At 51.9% G+C, this 21,294-nt stretch overlaps 2 protein-coding genes across 2 annotated transcripts; both read right to left on the bottom strand.

The window, feature by feature from the left end:
• Window positions 1-2,613: 2,613 nt before the first annotated feature.
• Window positions 2,614-6,843, bottom strand: LOC132245884 (olfactory receptor 5AP2-like). The gene is made up of 3 exons (XM_059719098.1): window positions 6,837-6,843; window positions 3,114-3,569; window positions 2,614-2,828 (listed from the first exon to the last, which is right to left on the bottom strand). The coding sequence occupies exons 1-3, from the start codon at window positions 6,841-6,843 to the stop codon at window positions 2,614-2,616; spliced, it is 678 nt and encodes a 225-aa protein (XP_059575081.1).
• A 5,678-nt stretch (window positions 6,844-12,521) lies between these two features.
• Window positions 12,522-19,379, bottom strand: LOC132245782 (SLAM family member 9-like). The gene is made up of 3 exons (XM_059718661.1): window positions 17,826-19,379; window positions 16,835-17,101; window positions 12,522-16,105 (listed from the first exon to the last, which is right to left on the bottom strand). The coding sequence occupies exons 1-3, from the start codon at window positions 18,451-18,453 to the stop codon at window positions 15,939-15,941; spliced, it is 1,062 nt and encodes a 353-aa protein (XP_059574644.1). The 5' UTR covers window positions 18,454-19,379; the 3' UTR covers window positions 12,522-15,938.
• Window positions 19,380-21,294: the final 1,915 nt, after the last annotated feature.

Here is a 21,294-nt window from a genome sequence, read left to right as displayed (position 1 = left end):
GTAAAGGGAAAAGGCTCTGCTGTGCCAATGCCCAGTGCACAGACACCTGACTGGGGTCATCACTGACATGCAGATAGGAGGTCATTTGCAATGCTAATTGATTGTATGCAGCTCCCATTACCATTCAGAGCCCCCTGCTTGGTGGTGGTGCTGTGTGTTGAGAAGCGGCCCTGCTGCATACGGTCAAACACCCTGGCTTCGTGCAATCCAGATGGGATGAGCGAGGAGGACCAAATGGAGATCCCAGGCAAAATATGTGAGGACAGAGACATAGAGAATGGTGATGAAATGAGTAATGGAGAATCTGGATGAAATGGGTGAGGAGGAAGAGGAGAAGGAGGAGGAGGAATTGTTGTTAAGTATCCTGCTGCTGGCTTTGGACTTACTGCATAAAATAGAGGCACAGCTAATGATGGCAGTATATGCTATGCTCCTGCTTCTAAACACTTGCAATGAGACACCTGCATGTAGACGTGCCTCGTGAAAAAAGGCACTTAGATGTGCAGTGACATAGCCAAGAGGCAGGCACAGAAGTGGACACTGATAGGGCTCTGTGGATCACGCTCAGGAGCAGCAACCACAGGGTCTGGGCCCACACGAGCAGCTTGGATTGGTGGGAGCAAATCATACAAACCACTTGGAATGATCAACAGTGGCTCTAGGACACTGTCATGAGTTGGGCCATTGCACCAGGCAAGAGGGTGGCCATGGCCATCATGAAACCGGCCACCCCTGTCAGCCTCTGCTGCATCATGAACCAGTTTGGCATAGCTCCCTGCACAGCCAGACGAGTGACTCGTGCAGTATGCCAGCTGCTGCAGGATGTCACGGTGAACAACTTGATTTGCCTCGGTAGCTCCCAGGAAGTTATTGATGGCTTCAATGCCATGGGGGCTTTAGACAGCACACACATCCCTGTTCAATCCCCCCCAGGAGGGGGTGGTCATTCATGAACAGGAAGGGATTTGCCTCAGTGATTCTGCAAGCCATGGTGGATCATTGGGGCTGATTCACAAACAGCTACACAGGGTGGGGAGGCAGCGCACATGACGCGTGTGTGTTTAGAAACTCTCCACTGCCTGGCTTGATGGAGAAAGGACACTATGCTCCCAGAGTCCCCGAGACAGTGATCCGTGGTGTTGCCATCCCCCCACTTATAATAGCGGATGTGGCTCGTCCCCTCAAGCCCTGGCTCATGAAGCCTTATGGAGGGCATGGTATGGATCCACAGAAAATGGTTTTCAGCTACCATCTCAGCAAATGCAGGATGGCTATTCAATGCGTCTTTGGCTGCCTCAAAGCACGGTGGGAGGCGTTGAACTGCAGGCTCAGGTTGGAGCCAGAAAACATAACAGCCTTTATAGTGTCAGCCTGCATGCCCCACAATATTTGTGAAACCAGGGGGGAGATTTTCAGTGAGTTGTGGGCTGATGAAGCATGAGGTAGTGACCAGGGAGAGACATGGGTGGGCAGTGCATGGCATACAATCCCAGCATGGAGACATTGGTCAGGCAGCCTTTGTGAGTAGGGCGCTGTCATAGCCAGAGTAGGGAAGAGATTGTGCCCAAAACCAGGCAGAAATAAAGTCCAAAATGAGACAAAGTGGGGGGCCAAGGACCCATTGCCCTTGATGGTGAGATCGTGACTGGAGCCCAAGTGCAGCATGGGGCAGTGTGGGGCAGCCTGCCAGGCAGGAACTGGTGAGTTTGGAGGTTTTCTCTTTTTTTTTCCTTAAAGGGCTGGAGCTGGGGTTGGGGTCTGGGGGAGATGGGGGATTGGGGGGCTCATGCAGAGCCCCCCACACAGCATGGGGCAGTGGGGGTCAGTGGGCATCGCCCCCCACCTGGCAGCACCCGCTGAGTTGGGGCTTTTTGTTTTTCAAAGTGCTGGGAGCTGTGGCGGGCGGGCAGCTATTGCCGAGCTGAGAGATTGGACAGGGGATGGGCCTGGCCGGGGTGATTCAGAGATTGGGCGGCATCCGAATCTCCGAATCAGACTTGGCTGAATCGATACGGGACAGTGATTTGAATCACCAGTCGAATCACTGTTCCCCAAATCGACTGAATCCAAATCCGAAGTGAATACTAGCCGCTCTGCACAGGCCTCCATCATTGGATATTCAAAATGGTTTCTCAAGCATTTCAGGAATAAGATACTTACAATCAATTTTAAGTCAAGGGGATTTCATCCACCACATTTCTGAGGCCCCTTCAGGGAGGACAGGCTTATTACGAAGCTACTGGATACATAAATTCTGGGATATATACTCAGCCAGTTTTACTAGTACAGGTAAAAAATGTATAGTGAATTCATTCTTATTTGAACTGCAATCAAAACAGGCTTACTTTCAAGAAAATGTCAGGCTTAACTGAGAGAACTGGACTTGAACTAAAGCATGTTTTAAAACCGAGATAAAACAATTGTGTTGCTTCTCTTCATGTGATGTCCTCTACGTTCAGTGGCAGATACAAGCCAGGATGTTTTTTTTAAATACATGTCATTTCCATTTGTGTTCTAGCCTCATCCAGGTAGCTGTTTCCTATACTTCTGTATTTTTCATAGTATTTATTTTCAATTACAGATATTGGACATCAGTATTTACAATTGCATTTTTTATATCAGTTGGGAACTCCCCCCCAAACTCCCCCAAATTCTCCCCAAGGCTGTTTTCACTTCTTTATTTTTCAGACTATAGATGATGGGGTTTAACATGGGGGTTAAGATGCTGTATTGGACAGAAAAGACTTGATCTAGGAGCGCTGAAGAAATGGAGCTGGGTTTCAGGTACTGAAAAAGAGCCGTTGTATAAAACAAACCCACCACAATGAGGTGGGAGCTGCAGGTGGAGAAGGCTTTACGTCTACCCTCTGCAGAGCGCATCCTCAGGAGGGTGGCAATGATTTGGATGTAGGAAACCAAGGTGAGGAGGAACGTGCTGAAACCAGTGACCACAACAGAAGAAAGAAGAGCTACTTTGTTGATGAACGTCCCAGTGCAGGACACCGTTAGTACTGGGGGAAGCTCACAGCTAAAATGTGCAATTTCATTGTGCCCACAGAAGTGCAATTTTAATACAGGAGCTGTATTTACCAGTGAATTAATAAGACTCATTGTCCACGAACCACCCACTAATTTCCCGCACACTTTTTTGTTCATAGTCACTGCATAATGCAAAGGTTTACAGATAGCAGCATAACGGTCATATGCCATTACTGAGAGAATGAATATTTCACAAGTACCTGAGAAAAAGGTGAAGAATATCTGGGTAAAGCAAGCATTGGCAGAAATAGTTTTATGTCTTGCTAGTAAATCCACCAGCATCTGTGGGACAACAGTTGAAGAATAGCACATATCAACAATGGATAGATGAGACAGAAAGAAATACATGGGGGTATGAAGATGAGAATCAGCTCGTATCACCAACATAATGACTACATTAGCCACTAGGGTGATTAGGTATATCACCAAAAACACACAAAAAAGTAAAGTTTGGAGTTGTGGGTTACTGGAAAGTCCCAAGAGAATAAACTCAGTCACAGTGGTTTGGTTTTCCATTCCCAGGCAGTGACCTGTAAGAAGAGCAAAACATTTGGACTTAGCATAATGACCGTGAAAGGAATTTCCAAAATAGGGAAATAAGTAGAAACGTGGTATTTTCAAAGCCAGCTGATGGGTTTTAATAACCAAATTGAGAAGCTAATTTCTAGCTCAAAGGAAAGCTCTTCAGAAATTTGGTATCGGAGAAAGTCTGAATATTTTACTTCCAAATTTCCCAATCCTAGCATGCTGCCTAAGTGTCAAAGAGACATAGTGCTTCAAGTAGGCTGTCCAGGGTCCAAATCCCTGCTCTGTGGCAGGGCACCTAGCAGCTTTAAGAGACATGCCTCTAGTTGGGCTGAGCCAGATATCTATAAATTAATTCTGCTTTGGAGCTGAGCGCAAAACCTCATTTACAGCCAGACCTGAGCGGGTTTCAGGATTGTAACTTTATATCAAGTCAAAAGGAAGGCCTGTCCTGATGATGGTCAAGGACTGGGCACTAGGGCCATGCGAAGCTTTGCGTGCTGGTTCGATTCGGTGGCCAAATCTCCAAATCCAAATCAAATCAGGGGACCAATTAAAAGGTCCAAATCTCTTTGAAGCTCCCCGAATCAATTTGGAAAAGATTCGGAGAGCTTTGATGATTTGGGCAGTCCCCGATGGCTGCAGCAGGGAGCTGGCGCCAGACTCGGAGCTAGTAAGTGGGGGGTGGGGGAGGGGGGCTGGAGGAGAGAGGAGGGGACCGTGGTGGGATCCCTGCCAGGCCCACCCCCTGCGGGCTCCCCCTGCCCCCCACCCGCTCCCCCAGCCCCACCATGACTGCACCACCTGCCCCAGCTCCCAATGCTTTAAAAAGAAACCCGCACTCACTGGGCGCTGCCAGGTTGGGGGGTGATCCCCACTGCCCCCCACTGCCCCATGCCACACGGGGAGCTCTGCCATGCTCCCCCAGACAGCCCCCCTCCCCCAACCCCCCATGGCTGCTCTGCCCACCCCAGCTCCAGCCCTTTAAGGAAACAAAAACCTCAAAGCCCCCAAACTCACCAGCTCCTGCAGTGGCCTTGGGGCTTCAGGGGGCTCGTGGCAGAGCCCCCCACGCAGTGCGGGGCAGTGGGGCCAGCAGGGATACCCCCCGCCAGGCAGGAACCAGTGAGCCCAGGGTTTTTTGGATATTTTTTTCCTTAAAGTGCCAGAGCTGGGGCAGGCGGGGCAGCCATGTGGGGGCTGGGGGATCGGGGTTGGGGGGCTCGTGCAGAGCCCCCCACGCAGCGTGGGGCAATGGGGGGCAGCAGGGATCACCTCCCACTCCCGACAACACCCAAGTAACTGAACAAAAAAGAGCGAATAGTAGCATGTATTTATGTGTTTTGCTCTCAGTCAGATTCGTGTAATCCAGGGACTTCAAACTGGCTTCAATAGAAATTTGCTTGTGGATTCGAAGAGAAGGAAGAATGAATCTGAAGTGAAACAATTTCTATTGGCTCGCATTCCTGTCTTTTTCCCTGTAACCTTAGCAGAACTTGTTCTCAATGAACTAAAGTACCTTGGATGAATATATAGCAAATGATGTTTTCCTATGGATATGTTTCACGATCGAACAGCATTTGAGAGCCTACATCACTGACCTGGATGTGCTCAGCGAGCCCCTTGTACGCACTGGTTGGCCTGCCAGATTTGCCTGGATCCTGCTGCAAGATTGGGAGCAATTCTGTTTCAACTCAGACTGATTTTTCCCTAGTCTCTCACTTTGACCCTGTACCTGAAAAAAACATTATTTGACCAGTCAGGGCTTGTGGCAGAAGTGATAGCTTTTATTAGACCAACAAGATTTTTTGCAAAAAAAGAAAAAAAAAATCTCTAATTACAAGCTTTTGGGCACAAACACCCTTCATCAGGCATCAGAGAAAAGATTGTAAAAGTCCTCCTGGGTAGAAATGAAAGTTTGTATTTCATAGGATTTTACAGAGGAGTCAGTGGATGGAAAACTCCTCTGGGCAGGCAGCGCTTAGCTGGTAAGGAGTCTCTCTGATGATGCAAATGACCTTGAATAAAGGCAGGAGCAGGATCTCAGGTTTCAAGTGGTCAAAACTGCTTCCTCCTTGGAAAGATACCTGACACATGGAAGAGCTGAGAGACACCTATCCTCTCCATGGCATTCAAGCCAACAGCAACATTCCCATTCCTTCTCTTCAAACTTTTCCATTATGCAGAACAGAAATCAAGGCTAATTGGACCAGAGGGGGCAAATGAAAAAATGCCAAAAGGAGTCTGACTCTACACAGGCTTGATATGGGGACTCACCTAGGAGGGGGAAATCTTTGGTTCTGGTGCCTACTCCAGAGAGTGCTTCTGTGTTTTCCATTGAATGGTCATTGGGCAGAAAAAAAGACAGAGCCGCCCAGAACAGAAGAGACACTCAGAGCAAAAATAATGCCTTAAATGCTCGGGTGGCCCTGTATTTTTTTCTGGGCTCCTGGATAAACAGATTTAGTCACGTAAGTCCCAGAAGGGCCACCTATGCAGAGGTGGTAACTATTTCTGTGGCATGTATCCCTATGCACATGGATGGCTACCTATGTACCCAGAACCAGAATGCCACCCCTTCCATTGGTACTTAAATACTCATGTACAAAACCAAATCTAGACATCCAGAAAAGAATAGGATGTCACCCTAGGCTTCAGCCTCATGACTCAGGCGGTTTAAGTGGTCCCCTGTGGGGTGTGAGTGTGAGCTCCTTCAGGAAAACCAGGGAATTATCAGTGCCTCGTGTTCTGGGCAAGTGTGCTAAAAGTAAACACTGAGCTACTGATTAAAAGGAAGGTGGCACCAATACCATCTCCAGTCAGATTTTAAAACAAGATTGTGGACACCATTGGATTTGGTGAGATACCGAGTCCTCTGTGTGTGTGTGTGTGTGTGTGTGTGTGTGTGTGTGCATGTTAGACATGCTCTCAGCACATCTATTAGATTAGGCTTCTAAGGAGCCCAAGGCAAAAGAACAACTAATTTCTCAATTGTGCCCGGGTGTAGGCATCACCTGTCTGCAAAACTGAATCTAGGCTGGGTCTGTCCTGACCTAGCACAGATGGTCCATCTAGGCACCTGGGAAACTTGAAATACAAACATGAAAATGCCTGTAGAGTCTAGGCACATCCAGGGGTAGGTAGCACCTAACAGAGGGTTTCACACTGTAAGGTTGGATGCAGGCACTTACATTTCACTCCCGTTCCAACTGAGGTAAAAAAAGCTCTTTTGTGGATGTGGCCAAGAAGACTTAGGCCTGGAAAGAACTCACCAATCATCACGTAGAGCCCTAGGTATTTTGGACACACCTGTTATATATCCCCTATCTAATGCACAACCTACACACATTTATGGATGGTTCATTTACCTGTTAGTTTTCCTATTCTGACACTATCTTTTCATTTAAACAGTTCTATTATCTCCCTTATTTTTACACCCTCCCTCCACTACACTTGAAGAAAGGCATCCTTTTCCCAGGTATACCCTTTTTATCCTACGATAAACAAGTCAGATTCTTTTAGACCATCCCCTTGGTCATCCTCGTTGCCCTTCTTTGCACCTGTTCCTGTTGGAATTCATTTTCCTTGAAGATCGGTAGCCAGCACTATATACCTTATTCCTGAGGAAGTCTTTCCAATATGTTATGTTACATTTTAATTCTAAAATGACATACTCACATGTATGTATGTATGTATATATGCATGTATGCATGTGTGTGTGTCCATGTATATAAACATTCACAAACAAAAATAAATGTATGTACATTCATACATTACTCCCACCCACTAGATTATAAAATAAAATAAGAATGCACTCACTGAAAATCCATATAGAAAATGTTCATGATGTCTGTCACCGAGCAAAGAGAGAGAAAGAACCACCTCTGATGCACTCATTGAAGTGCTACACTTTTTCTCTTCAAGAAATGGGGCTGTTCATGTTAAAGGGACTGTTTTAAGAGAGAAAAAATCAAAGGAGCAAAAGTAACACATATTCCACTCAGTGGTTGCTTAGTCTCTTTGTCTGTCTTCCTACCTCTTTGCCCTCACTTCCTTTCTCCCTAGCCCTTTGTCCCTGACAAACAGGGAACACAAGACGGCTCCCTACTCTTTACCATGGAAAAAGCTGAAGAGGATGGGAATATTACTAGTTTGTAGATCCTATATAAATATCTTCTTTTGCTGCTCGTCCCCTCTAGGAAAAAATACAGCCAATATTTTTCAGGCTCTGTGATGAAACATGAATTTGTTCATCTAAATATTCTCTGGGTACCTGTGGGACAGAGTATCTCTTGTGTAATTAGCTGAAGTGTTTTGCTCAGCAATTGGCAATATTGCAAGCCATAAAACCACAGACTTAGATGAATATATCTTTTTTGACTTGCTTGGAATATTGATTTATCTGTAGATAATTGGCAGGTGATAATATTAGGAAAAAACCCTAACCCATGGTGTTTCACTACTTTCATCAGTTTTCTAAAGGGAAGTGTAGATTGCTCAACTCCACTAGCAGAGGCAGAGTCCTCGTCTAAAGGTTTGGACAGACAAGCCATCAATGTACTTCAGGTATGATCTTCCAGCACTGTAAAAAAGTACAGGCTTCCCCAGCAGCAATGACTCAAAATGTCCTGGGGCCCCTGCTGCCATAATGCTGCACAGCTCTAGGGCTAGTGAACAAAAATCACAGCATGCCTCTTGGCCATGATGCCCAAGGCTTCTGAAAGCAGATGAATAGCAACAGCAGAGCTTTCTACTCAGGACTTCCTTCTACTGGGTGACTGATCATTTTCATGATAGAAAGGCTGGGCTTAGACTTTGCCTTCAGAGCAAGAGCACAGGAGACACCCAAACCATTTTCTTACTCTCCATGATCTACAGAGCAGTCTCGTGAGGCACTGGCTCTTACCTCCTCTTCATAGTGCAATGCCTTGGCATTGACCATGCTTTCCTTCCAGCTTGTCTGGCATCTGGACTGTATTGGCATGATAGCAGGAGGTATTTCAGATAAGACTTCTCTGTTTTACGTACACTTTGTGTCAAGGAGCTACTTGCCAATGGGGCAAGAAGTAAGAGAAGGTGTCACCTCTGTGACCACCTCCAGTCTTTGAGCATCCGCTTCAGGGCCAGACACATAAGTAGTACCCGATAGGAGTGGATAGTCCTAAAACAATAAGCAGCACAGAATTTCAGGAAACCTATGATGAGAGGGATGTTTCACCTAAGACACAAAGCACTAGCATGTGGATGCCCACGGACATGGAGCGTAGGTGCCGATTCCCATCTGGAAGCTGGGATCCTCTGATGGACTCCATTTCATTGCCAACCACTTTGACATGGGAAATTCCTTACCCTGAGCAGCTGTGAAGGAAGATTGCAACAGCATCCAGAAATCACTGTCACTGAGCAGCTTGTGCAGGAAGTCATAGCCAAGCCAGCCTGGATGGCCTTTCTTTCCTGGTTGGGGACCATGGTGGCTGAGAGTACATCAGCTGTAAGACAACTACTGACATGCTTCAGGATATTGTGGTTCAGTAGGGGCATTTCACCTATGTGGCATCCATGTTTTAGTGTAAGATCCACAACACCAGAAGAGGAACTATTTGCTAATGGGGCTCTCTACATAAATTCTGAATTGGCAATGATCCCTGCCTTCCTTCTCTGGGAGCAGGCTATGGGGGTGCTACGGTGCTGAGCCACCTGGCTCACTGTGCCCGACCAAAACTATGATTTGGGTGCCTCCCCTGGGATACCTACATCTGGCTGACCCCATTCCTGGAGCACATCCACAAGCTTAGGGTAATTGCTGCCACCACCCAGGCTCTGGTCTCTGTTAGGTCCCTCTGCAGCCTGGGGTGCAAAGACCCTGCAGATGTTGGGGGTGCTTAGCCCACCGTGGTATTTTGGGGTGCTTCTGATAGCCTAAAGCATTCAAAAGTAACCCCTGTCCTGGAGGAAAGTAAAAAAGCCAAGTCCATTTTAGCTAGCCGACCAAAGGGAGCTAAAAGGCTAGTCCCTTCCCTCTTCCCTCAAAAATGTAACAGATAGCATTTATTGATCGGAGGGAGAGAGAATGGGGAGTCACAGAGCAAAAAGATTTTAGAGAAAAACACCTTGAACAAAAGAGAATGGGCTCATGGCCCTTTTAACACGTGGCTAAAATCACTTGATCCTAATATACTGGCTAAGTTTCCAAGGCTACTCACAGTAAGATCACCTGGAGCATCTCTCCAGAGGTCCAAGCTTATCTGTGTTCCCAAAGTGACTCCTCTCCTTCCCAGCGTGCCTGCTCCAGGACAAAGGGAAGAGCAACCTCCACACCCCCCCCGCCCACACACACACACACACACACACACACACACACACTTTGGGAATTTCTCTCTCTCTGTCACATAGATGACCAGGTTAAAACCAAACAGCACAGAGGTGAAAGGGGAAGGATGTGTGTCCAAGGCAGGGCAGAAAGAGAGGGGGGATCTCTACAGAGAGACAGGGGCCTTTTTTTCCACACACACCTACCTACCTATACTTCCCTAGCCTCATGCCTTAGAGCCTGTGGCCTAGGTGGTGCAGGTAGGTTACCTAGTTAATAAGGCAAATCAAGAGAGTAGTTCACAGAGAGACAGGAGTCAAACTGGGGTTCACAGTAAGCCACAAGTCATAGAGCAAGAGGGCAAGACCGGGGTTCATGGTAAACTGGAAGCTTAAGTACAAGTTCAGGGTGAACCACAAGTCAAAGCCAAAGTTTAGAAAGCCAGATGTGCAGCCAGAGGTTTAGGTGAGAAAGGAATCAAAGAACTGTGAAGGGGTCTGAGATAAGAGCCAGAGTCTTTGCCCAGAGAGCCTGCTGCTGTCTTGGGGAATGCTTTAAAGGGTGGAGCAGGTAGATCCTGTTTCCTGCCTTCTCAATTAGGATTGTGTGGGCCTAAAACTGGGATTTCAGCTCTTACATCCTGAAGCACTACCTGGATGCCAGGGAGCTCTTCAAGTACAAGGTTAGGATCTGCTGGATGCCCACAGAATATGCCTGTGGTACCTCAAGGTGGGATGGATGGCACAGGGGTGTATGCCTTGATACTAGCAAGCGTTTCTGCTCCAGATGGTCATTTTAGACTGCACCTCATTACACAGACTTGGGGTGAGGTGATGTCATCTGGAGAAAAAGAAGGCAAAAGGGAGGGCCAGTGTTTTCCAGACAAGTGGCCCACAAGCATCCTAACCTTCCTCTCATGGACTTACTCACACTCAGAGGAAGGGAGGAGACTTTGGGGTCAAGTGAGAAGGCAGCACATTGTTCCATTGTGTGAGTGGGTTTCAGGGCTTGAGTCCCACCGTGCTTTGCTGCCCCCCCCCCCCCAAAGGTAAAGTGCCCAAGAGCCTGTGAAGTCAAGGGGTACGGCGCACAACTGCACATCTCTGAGGTCCCTGGTAAGGTGTTGTTCCAGGGTCCCATCCTTTGTTGGAGAAGGAGGTTTATTACCTTGGAGCATGGCAAGCCTGTTGTTCTGGTTGCTTGTCTGGTGTTCAAGAATCCCTGGAGCTCAGGACAAGGTCTTAGTATGGCCAAGATGTCAGAGGAAAAGTTTGAGCATGGGAGGCTGAAGGTTGTGGCTGGCGTGTAGGAACAAAATGGCTAGTGAGGACTTGCCTTTGGGGTGGAAGTTTGTACACAGGTGTGGGATTTATGAAGCTGATTCTTTGAACCACTGGTACTTGAATCTAGAGCAGCCAAGCCAGCAGGCAGAGGCAAAGTCTGTGATGCCACAAGGCAGCTTGTCAGACTCCAGGCCTAGCCCAGTGTGGTCCCTCCCATGAGGACATTGATGAGAAGACAGGCGATCAGGAGGAACCCATGCAAACCACGAGCCCCTGACAAGGGTACTATAAAACCCCTACTACTTCGTGTGGGACGTGTCCCAGCAGTAATATGCCCATTTGTGCTTCTGGGCCTCCACTTCACTCCAATCTGACCCCAGCCCTTCTCTTGCATAACCACCATCCCTGTCCCTGCTGTATTTGTACCTCACAGCTCTATTCTACTATCTGCCCTGGCGACACTACCCGCTCAACCCCTGGCCTGACAACTCAGACTGCAATGGATGCCTGGTGTGACTCCAGCCTGCCTATGGTAACTTGTTAAATAACAGTCCATGGCCCTTTCAGTCTTGACACTCATGCATTCTTGGTTATCAACCCAGTTCTGTTCATCCTCACCCTCCTTTCTCTCCTCAGGGCAGGACTCTTTTTCTTCTTGGCTTGCATCCAAGTGGGCCCACTTACCTTGGACCCCAACCCCACTGGTCAGTCTCTTTCTTGGGCTCTGACCGCACCAAACTCAGTCTCTATCTCTTTCTGGCTGAGGCTCTGACTCATCTGGACATTGCTCTTCCTGTCGTGCTCCAACCCCCTGAACACCGGCTCTCCAATACTGGAGTCTATTAATCCAAGTCATGACCCCATGGTCCTAACTGTCTAAAGGGCTATAATCACGATCACCAGCCACCTCCCTTTGGCACTGGCTCTCCTCTGCCTGGCGCAGTATTGCTGCTTGCTGCTATTTCTTGTCTTGTCGGGTTCAGGATGGGGTGCTCTGTTGGGGGTGGGGGGATGGAGGGGGCGAGTCTTTCTTGAAAAAAGGTGCTGCACCCTCAGAGAGGCTTGCCAGGATCCATGTACATTGGGATTGGGAGTAAAACAAGCATTGGACGAGCCTAAGACCTCCCATAACAGTCCACCCTGCAACTCTTTCTAGTAATCCCATCTCTCCATAAGCACTCCCAAGTGAAGGATCCCCAAACTGAGGTGGGTGGGCATGGTCATCAGCTCTCCCGACCCACACCCCCCCAAATCGCATGGACTGCCATGCATGCCAATCTGCCTATGAAAGAAAACATGCCACACATATAGACGCAATTTCAAATCTTTATTTCAAAAATAAAATCATGGTGCGGTGCACTTAACATTTTTTTTTTCTCAAAAAGGCATCATTAAAAAAAATGTAGATAATAAATAAAGAAAATTTTAAAAATTGTTAAATTACTAGAAAAATAGGAAAATGGAAAATAAGTAGAAAAATAGTTTGGATTTTCCTCCCCAGCACCTCTGTATCTATACAGCATTGTTTATTAAAACACTATCTATACACTATACACGAGTATCTATATACTATCTATAGCTATACACTATATACATATATGTACTATTTAACTATACACTATAGCAGGGGTAGGCAACGTTTTTTGGCCAGAGTGCTGAAAAAACCACAATGTCTACCTTGGAAGGTGCCAGAGTGGTGAGATGCCGGAGCCCAGAGCAGCTGTTTGCAGCCTCCCGGCTGCAGCCGGCCCAAGGAGCCCAGTCTGCTTGCAGCAGGGCTTGCAGCCTCCCAGCTGCCTGCTGGGAGCAGCCTGGGCTCCATGGCTGGCAGCAGCTGCTGAGAGCCCGGGTTGGTGGTGGCGTGTTGAGCAAAATGTCCTTACGTGCTATGCTTGGCACATGTGCCAGGGGTTGCTGACCCCTGCACTATATACTACTTATTACATACATTATACACTTTTTAACTAGTACACTACTGCTAAATAACTTGCTTCTACTGGTGGGTGTGGATTCTTGGTGCTTTCCTTATTCATGCTTTTCAATTTCTGATCTTGAAAGTCTTCTGCAAGGAGGGGAAGAAAGAAGAGGAGGATGGGGTTTTGAACCACAGTCCAAACATCACCATTTTGACACTGCCACCCCACTACCACTCCCCACACCCTGCTCCACACAGGCTTTATGGGACATTTTTGATATTACCTACATATCACCCAGGAGGCTGCACATCTTGGGGATGGGTCTAGCGTGCAGCATCCGCCTGCACTATTCATCGTGCTTCTGGAATGGCAATGGCAATTTATAAGAAATAGGAAGGTTACTGATGAAATATGAAAATGTTAAGAAGAGGTGCCACACTCCAAACAGTTGCAAACTTCCCATGCTGGTGATGCCGGTGTGCTCGGCGGTTCAGACCCACCGTAGTGGGAGCAGTGGGCGGAGGGCACAGGGGGAGCATGTACAGGACCGCTGGTGGTGGTCTGGGCACGACCTCTAGCAGAGGGTAGTAAACAACAGTAATTGGCCATATGGGTTGCTCCTCTATTTCTTTCTTTCTGTATTACGTATTCTGCATTTTGTATTCTTAATATATTAAGTGCTAGGGTAACTAATTCAGATGCCCCCCACAATGTGCCCTGGCTGCCTGCAGTCAGCTGCTGGGGCAGGGGAAGGGAGGGAGGGATGAGCAGCAGCAGCCCCCCCACCCCAAAAGAAAAAGAAGAACAGCAAAATATCAGTGGTACCTACTGACCAAGGGCCTGAACTACAGAAATATTGCAGTGCACCTGGTGGCAAACAGAAGCCATTACATGACTTTGAGTCACTTGGCGTTTACACGTCACGAGTCCATAGATGCGAAGATGTAGTCAGCGGCGACACAAACTAAACTATGTCCAAGCAGTTTTACTTTTACATACCCAAAAGACTTTTAAACCGAGGGGAAATCCCGCTCGTGCAAACACAAAGGCAGTTGTGGCGCCATAAATGGGAAATCTCGTGGTGTGCACATGCAGCCATAGACACTTGGTCTTAGCGCTAGGGAGGAGCTGGCCTGGCTGCGGGCAGCAGGAGGGATCTGTCCTCACCCCTGCGAGTGTCTGGGGTGCTGCTCAGGCTGTGAGACACAAGCAGGGAGCAGAAGGCAGGGGATGTTCAGTGCCTGCTTCATGGCTCGGATTCTGCTCCAGCAGCCTCGTGCCAACCCCATACTAGGTCCCCACCTGGGTCCAGGTGACAGAGCTGGAGAGTGCAGGATCCTGGAGCGCAGGATCCAGCCCACCACGTCCTGCCACTGGGATCCTCTCCCGGCTGTGGTCTGCACCAGCTGAGCATGTGCTGTCACCAGCTGGGATCGAGGGCAGCTGGAAGCTTGCAGGGCACCTTCACCACGCCACTCATCCACAGGACAAGCAATCCTCCTGCTCTGTGCAGCGGTAGCAGAGGTGCTGACTGTGATGGAGGAGATGGACGAGGGCCTTCACCAGCACCAGGAGAGATGGTCTGAGACTGGGGGGGCGAGAATGTCCGTGGGAAGGACATGTCCCATATTTTCTCCTAGTGGGCCAGCTCTTCGTGCAGGCAGGAGGGAGTCTGTGGCCCTGGAGCTGGGTAAGGGGGAGTCACAAATCCCAGCTCCCTGTGGGGGCATCAACAGCTCCTTCTGGGGTATCAAAGGCAGGCATTGTCTGGGCTCTGGGCACAGGCCGCGGGGCTGGCAGCACTCTGGCTCATCCCCAGATGGAGGGTCATGAGGAAGGCTGCTTCTCTGACATCCTCTGGCTCCCGTCTGCTTTCACATCGCTGCACTTCCTCCAGCATGGATGGCAACCTTAGGTGGCAGGGTGGCACAAGGGGCTTCCCTCTGTAAAAATGGTTGCCACCACCCAATGGAGCCCATGGGGCTGAAGCCAGGCTAGCCACAAGAAACATGGAGCCTTCCCAACCTGCCCCCCCCACCAGTCACCATGGGGGCAGGCAGTGCCCAGAGGCCCTGGCAGGAGGGAGAGCGGGATGGAGAGGAAGCTGTGAGGACTCGGGGCCGGGGCTGTGGGGAACGGGCTCAGCTGACCAGTGTCTGGAGCCGGGCAGTGGATGTCAGTCTCTGTGTCCCCCGTGCAGCTGCCCCCGCGCTCCTGTGCTTTGCCTTCACCCCAGGACTTTGGATGACGGCCCCTTGCAGACAAGACCCAGGCTTGCTCTCGGGTTGGCAATGGCAGGTAATACTGGGGTGCACTGGACAGGGAGGAGGAGGGGACCCCATTGCCCACTCCAGTAGGCACATGACAGGCTTGAGCCAGATTAGGGACAGAAGGAGCTGAAGCCCAGAGGGACTCAGGAGGACCCACAGGCACAGGGAGGTCAGTGGCACAGCTGGGCCATGGGCCGGTGTTCCCAGAGCCCCACCAAGCACCTCCCGTGCCCTCTCACATGTGCATACGAGGAAACTGAGGCAGGGAGCGCAGCCCTAGGCCCTGCAGCAGCTCTGGAATAGACCCTAGCTCCCAGCTCCTTGGTCCAGACCAATCCTCCGCCACTGCATTGTGTGGCCTCCTTGTCAGCGCTCCCTCTACTGTCAGCTGCCGTGGGCACAGCCACGTGCCTGGAGAGCCTGAGCATACTCAGGGGATGCCCCAGGCAAGCAGGAGGCTCAGCGTGTTGGGATGGGGTTGGGAAGCCCTTTAATCAGGACTCCTACTCCAAACAGCCCCGGACCCCCATTGGGAGCTGAGAAAAGCACCCACTTGAGAGAGGTGTGTCCCGCGCTCCCAGCAAACCCCCTGCCCTCATCTTGGCCCCCTTCCTGAGGTGGACTCCTCATGATGAGCATGTCTCGGCTTCCTCCTGGTGAGCATGTGCATGGCCAGGATCCCGGGGACCAGGACTGCTAGCACCCCCAGCAGGATGAGCCCCTTGGCACAGCAATAGGACAGTGATGGGGCCAGGGCGGTGCCTGAAAGAAATGAGACATGTCCGGAGCTTAGTTCTCTGCAGAAACCTGCTGCTGGGCTGCACTTGGGCTCAGGGACATCCTGGAGCACCTGGGACAGGGTCACTGCATCACTTGGTGTGGCCAGACAAGCCACGCACTGCACTCCCAGCCACCCCCTGCAAACCCTCCTGCCCAGGGCAGGGCCTGCAGGGAACTGGGTGCATGGGGTCTGGTAGGGTCCCTTTAGAAAGGCTGGGAGCCCTCGAGTGGTGCTCACTGTGTGCTAGGCTGCAGATCCAGCTGGCACAGGCAGCCTGGCCTGGCGGGGTGTGTTTCCCCCTGGGTGAAGGGGCCTGTGGCTGGGACCCGGGGATCTTTTGCCAAAAGACAGTCCCAGAGCTTGTGACAGGCACTGGCAGGGTCCAGGCCTCCCCTTTGGATCAAGAAACCTGCCTGTGCAGAGAAACAGGTGCACACAGCGGGGGCTCAGACCCAGCCATGGAGCTGCAGGCTGAGCAGAGCCAGCTCAGGGGGTGCAAGGGGCTCTGGGGGTGAGGGCAGGGTGCTGGGTGGGTGGGGAAGGGGTGGAAGGGGAATGCCTGGAGGGGCTGTGAGTGCGTCCAGGACCCAGAGCCAGGGGAGCAGCAGGAAGTGGGGTCTCAGAGCAGGAGCAGCCATGCTGTGTGCCCTGAGCTGCCACGGCCATGGGGAAGACCCCTACACTCCCCATGCTCTGTGTCCAAGTGTCACCTTCACAAGCCGCCTTTGGGGAGGCCGTGGCCGAGCTGTTGCTGACGGGGTTTGTGGCCATGCAGGTGACAGGTGAGTCCTCATCTCCAGGCTGGTGCTGCACGAGCAGAGATTTCCCAGGGGTGACCACGGCACCTCCTCCTGGGTGGGCCCAGGTATACGTGGTGTGCGGGTCAGGCTCCCCAGCGCGGCAGGTGAATGTCACATTGCAGGTGCCGTCCACCTCCCTGGTCAGGCGGGTGCTGATCTCCGGCTCCGGCAGACGCGCTGGGGAGGCAGGAGGAGAAAGGGCTGCAGTGAGGGGCTGCTGTGGACACAACTGGCTGCAGGCTCCCCCCTGCCATGGCTGGGGCTGGTGGAGAAGGGACCCAGGGACAGTGTCCCCTCAGCCCTGGGGACACCACCCCAGTGAGCGCTGGGGCGGCAGGAGGCACAGGTCAGGGAGCTGCTCCTTGCAGAGGGGGCTGGCTCTGCCCCAGGGCAAGCCTGGGCTCTGCAGGGCCGTGCCCCAACCATTCACTCTGGGGCAGGAGCCTGGGATGAAGCTACCTCCCCCCTTGCTCTTGGTCTCCCCTGTCCTTCCTCTGCCTCCTCCCCGCTCTGCTTTGGCTCATTTCCCCCAGCCCCCTTTGCTGTCCTGGTCCTTTCCCACAAGGTGGGCGCCAGCCCCACGGCACACACAGTGGCTGTGTGTCTGTCTGGATGTCTACCCTCATTCCCACTCTACTGCCACCCCCCAATACCCCCCCCACCCCGAACGTGGAGGAAGGGCTGTGACTCCCTGCAGCCTCAGGGGTGCCTGGGTCACTGACAGCCTGGTCTGTCCCTGGGCATCCCCCTGACCTGGAGCAACCTTGATGCTTCCTTGACAGCTCCCTGCAAAGCAGCTTGTTTGACTTCCACCTCCATCTGCGTGCACACACACGTGAACTTGCACAAAAGTACACACCTGAAAGCACACATGCACGCGCATCCATGCACACACACTCACCGTACAGATTCAGCAAGTAGGAACACGAGTATATATCAATTCCCATTCTGTTTTCTCTCAGCCGGTATTCGCCCGCATCTTGCATCGTCAGGGTGCTGATTTCCAGGGAGTAGTTCTGGTCAAAGAGTCTCACTTTACCTCTGTACCTCTGGTCTGGCACGGAGATGTGGGGCAGCTCTCCAGGCCTCCGCGGCATGATGACTGCCAAGGGCACCACTGTGCCGGATGCATTGTGGAGAGGATTGGGGGGGAACCATGTGATGCGTTTGAATCCAGGTGCAGCGTTGTGAGGAAGGACGACCGACTCACCAAGGATCCCATTTAGCCGCACAGGGGAGCAAGACACTACCCCAGGACTCGCACCTGACAGCATTGGCAAAAAGGCAGCTTTGTGCTCAGGGGCTTCGACCTCCACAGCCCTCGGCCCTTGGCTGGCACCGCCCAGGCTGGGCCAGAGCCCGTCACACACAGGAGTGAGCAGAGCCCCACCACAGCCCTGGGGGAGGGGAATGGTGCAGTCCTGACCCTTGAAATTCCTCCCTCCCTGCAAGGCAGGAGCCTTTCCCCTAAACCAGTGTTCCCAGCACCAGGGCCCTGCAGGACAGGGGGTCACATAGGGATGCAGCATCGACCCACTGGACAGGGAGATACCAGGCCCCGAACGGGCAGTGCCTGGTGTGGGTCAGCCAGCATGTCACTGGGAGCCCAGATAGGAAGGAAGAGGTTTGTGGGAACATGCCCAGCCCAGGGAGGGGGCTTGGACAAAGGGGGACCACCATCCCTCGTTGGATCGGACAGTCCCGCAATGGGATCATCAGGTCCTGGTCCCAAGCTGCACAACTCCAGGACTGTATTGGTGCCAGATTCACAGCCTCGTGCAGGGATCGGGAAATGGCAAGTTCCCTCTTGCAGGTGGGCCGCGTTGCAGCCTGCAAGGGACTGCTTGGGGCTGCCCGGAGCGAGGCCCAGATGGCCCCATATGCATATTTCCACCTGCACACATGCACGTGGCTGGGAACACAGCCGGCCAGCGTGGAGAACAGCTCCTGCAGGCTGTCTATGGGGTGGGGGGCATGGAGGGAGCTTGAGGCCCCCACAGTCAGGGTGAGAGTGGGGCAAGGGCTGGGGGCACTGTCCAGCCAGAGCGGTGCATGGGACCCGGGGCCTAGGGCCAGGAGCAGGACACAGCCACGGGCGGCTCATCCAGGGGGCGGTGGGGAGGAAAGGGGAGCATGTGTCCCGCCTTTCCATTTTACAAGGTAGTCACCCGACATGGAGAGAAGAGACTGGGTGCCCAGTGTGATGTGGGCAATGGCGTTCTTCCTGCCATGCCTCTGTCTCAGCCCCACAGGCACCCCACGTGAGTCCCACACGCAGGATCAGGCCCACACACTGGCCAGCCTGAGACTGCTGTGTCCTGGGCTGAGAGCCCAGCCCTACCCAGCTGCTGACCTGGCCCCGCGCAGCACTGAGCCCTCCCTGCTCCTCCCACGCATCCCTCGAGGATTTCCAGGCCTGGCACTTGCAGGGCTCCCAGCGCCTGCGCCCCTGCGGCACTCACCTGGGGGCTGGGCCAGCACCAGCACAAGGACGAGGGTGGCATGGAGTCCCCGCTGCATCCTGGCAGTGCGGGCACAGGCTGCTGAGCAGAGAGGCCGAGTCCTGGGCTGGGCACTCGCCCCAGGCACTTGGGCACGCCCCGGGATGTCCTGGGGCAGGTCTGGCTGGGAAGGAAACTCCTAGGATCCCCCTGTGTGACCAGGGCTGGCATGAAGAACCCGAACCCAGAGGCGGCAGCTCGTGCTTCCTCTTACAACACTGCTCGTGCTCCTGGCCAGCAGGATGAGATAACAGGGCCCGTGACTCAGTCAGAGGACAGGGGAAGGAGGGCCCAGGCCCAGGTTCTGGCACATTTGCATGAGCCCACATCCTGGACCCACAGCAATGCTTTAAAGCAATTGTGTCTGCGGACAGCCACAGTCAGGAGCCATTTCAGGACATTGCATCCCAGCATCTCCACACAACTCTGGTTCCCTGCTGGCAGCAGCCATTCAGGGACATATCATAACATCTCCCAATGCTTCAAAGCCCTTCCTATCTCTGCAGCCTCAGCCCTGTGGCCTCCAGCAGCGTGGAGCAAGCCACGGGATGTCATGTTCTGCGCTGCTCATGTCACTTTGTACCAGCCCTACAAACTGTGTATGCTAGGCACATCAGGGGATGAATAGCTCCCACATCTATGTAAGATCCTGAAAATAAAGTGGGAAGACCTATCACCTGGACAAGGGAGAAGAGATTGATGTCATATATCTTGACTTCAAAAAAGCCTTCGATCTGGTGTCCCATGATCGCCTCTTGGAGAAACTGGCCAATTGTCGCCTTGGGTCTGTCACAACCCAAAGTTGTGATTTGTTGTTTGTGTGTGCTTCGGCAACGCTAAATTATGTTCCCGCTTAAATTACAGTTTCCTTGCACGGTGGAGTTCTCTGCTGCGGGAGAGAACTCTGGTGCAACAGGGGATTTCCTGCCAATTTGCAGCTTCTTTGCATGGTGCATTTCTTTTGCATCTCAGAGATGCACGGTGCAAAGGAGTTCCCGCCATTTGTATTTAGATTCGCGCCAGATTATTGGCCGGTTCTAAATGTAGGCACACGTGGCGGCTAGCTATTGGCTTCCTAGCCATACAAAAGGCTTGGGTAGTTTCCGCCCAAGTCGGAGAGAGAGGAAAACTGGAGAGAGACAGAACTCGCCAGGAGGAGGAGACTTTGCGCTGTGTGAAGTTCTCTAAGCGATGTGGACCCTTGCGGACCCAACGTGCCTTTCTTAAGCAGGCAACAGAGGTCTAAACAGCCTCTGGCCTCTCCCCATCGCCGAGCGCAATCCTAGACGTATCCCTATCCTTTGAACCCAATTTTCGAACCCACAGAGTCTTAACAGCTCCGGGGGACCTGGGAACCGAACAAAATCCACGGAGATTCAGCCACTCCGTGAGGAAAGAATTGCCGAACCCGCGGAGCCTAAACCACTCCGGGGCCAAAGAACCGAGTTTGTCAGAGTCCTCCAACGAGGACTCAAGCAGAGCTGCACCTGGAAAACTGTCCAGCCTACACCGCGACCATCTTGGGTGTAAGTAAATAATCTTTTCAATCAACCACTACGCCTCTGTGACTAATTCTAGCTCGCACGTACCAAACCGCCCCGCGGTTTTCTCCAGCACTGCGTGCCTGGGCTGCTGGCCACAGCCCACACGCACAAAGACGGGCCCGGCTTGCCCCCGGCCCGCACAGGGTCCTCCACGATCCACTGGCTGGAAAATTGGCTCCAGGGTCGGACCCAGCGGGTAGTAATTGATGGAAGTCACTCATCGTGGTGTCCTGTGACCAGTGGGGTCCCCCAAGGCTCTGTCCTTGGACCCATACTGTTCAACATCTTCATTAATGATGTGGACACTGGAGTCAGAAGCGGACTG

This window comes from Alligator mississippiensis, chromosome 15 (genome assembly GCF_030867095.1).
Source record: "Alligator mississippiensis isolate rAllMis1 chromosome 15, rAllMis1, whole genome shotgun sequence".
Classification (NCBI taxonomy): domain Eukaryota; kingdom Metazoa; phylum Chordata; order Crocodylia; family Alligatoridae; genus Alligator; species Alligator mississippiensis.
Note: the sequence above shows the minus strand (reverse complement) of the source record. Positions and strands in the feature narration are given on the sequence as shown.

Coding starts and splice junctions, on each gene's coding strand:
- LOC132245884 (XM_059719098.1), bottom strand. Junction 2,829..3,113: donor ATTAGTGGGTGGTTCGTGGA/CAATGAGTCTTA, acceptor GCAGCTCCCACC/TCATTGTGGTGGGTTTGTTT.
- LOC132245782 (XM_059718661.1), bottom strand. CDS start 18,453: ATGCTGCATCCCTATGTGACCCCCTGTCCTGCAGGGCCCTGGTGCTGG. Junction 17,102..17,825: donor CTACTTGCTGAATCTGTACG/GTGAGTGTGTGT, acceptor CTGCCTCCCCAG/CGCGTCTGCCGGAGCCGGAG. Junction 16,106..16,834: donor CCCAAAGGCGGCTTGTGAAG/GTGACACTTGGA, acceptor CATTTCTTTCAG/GCACCGCCCTGGCCCCATCA.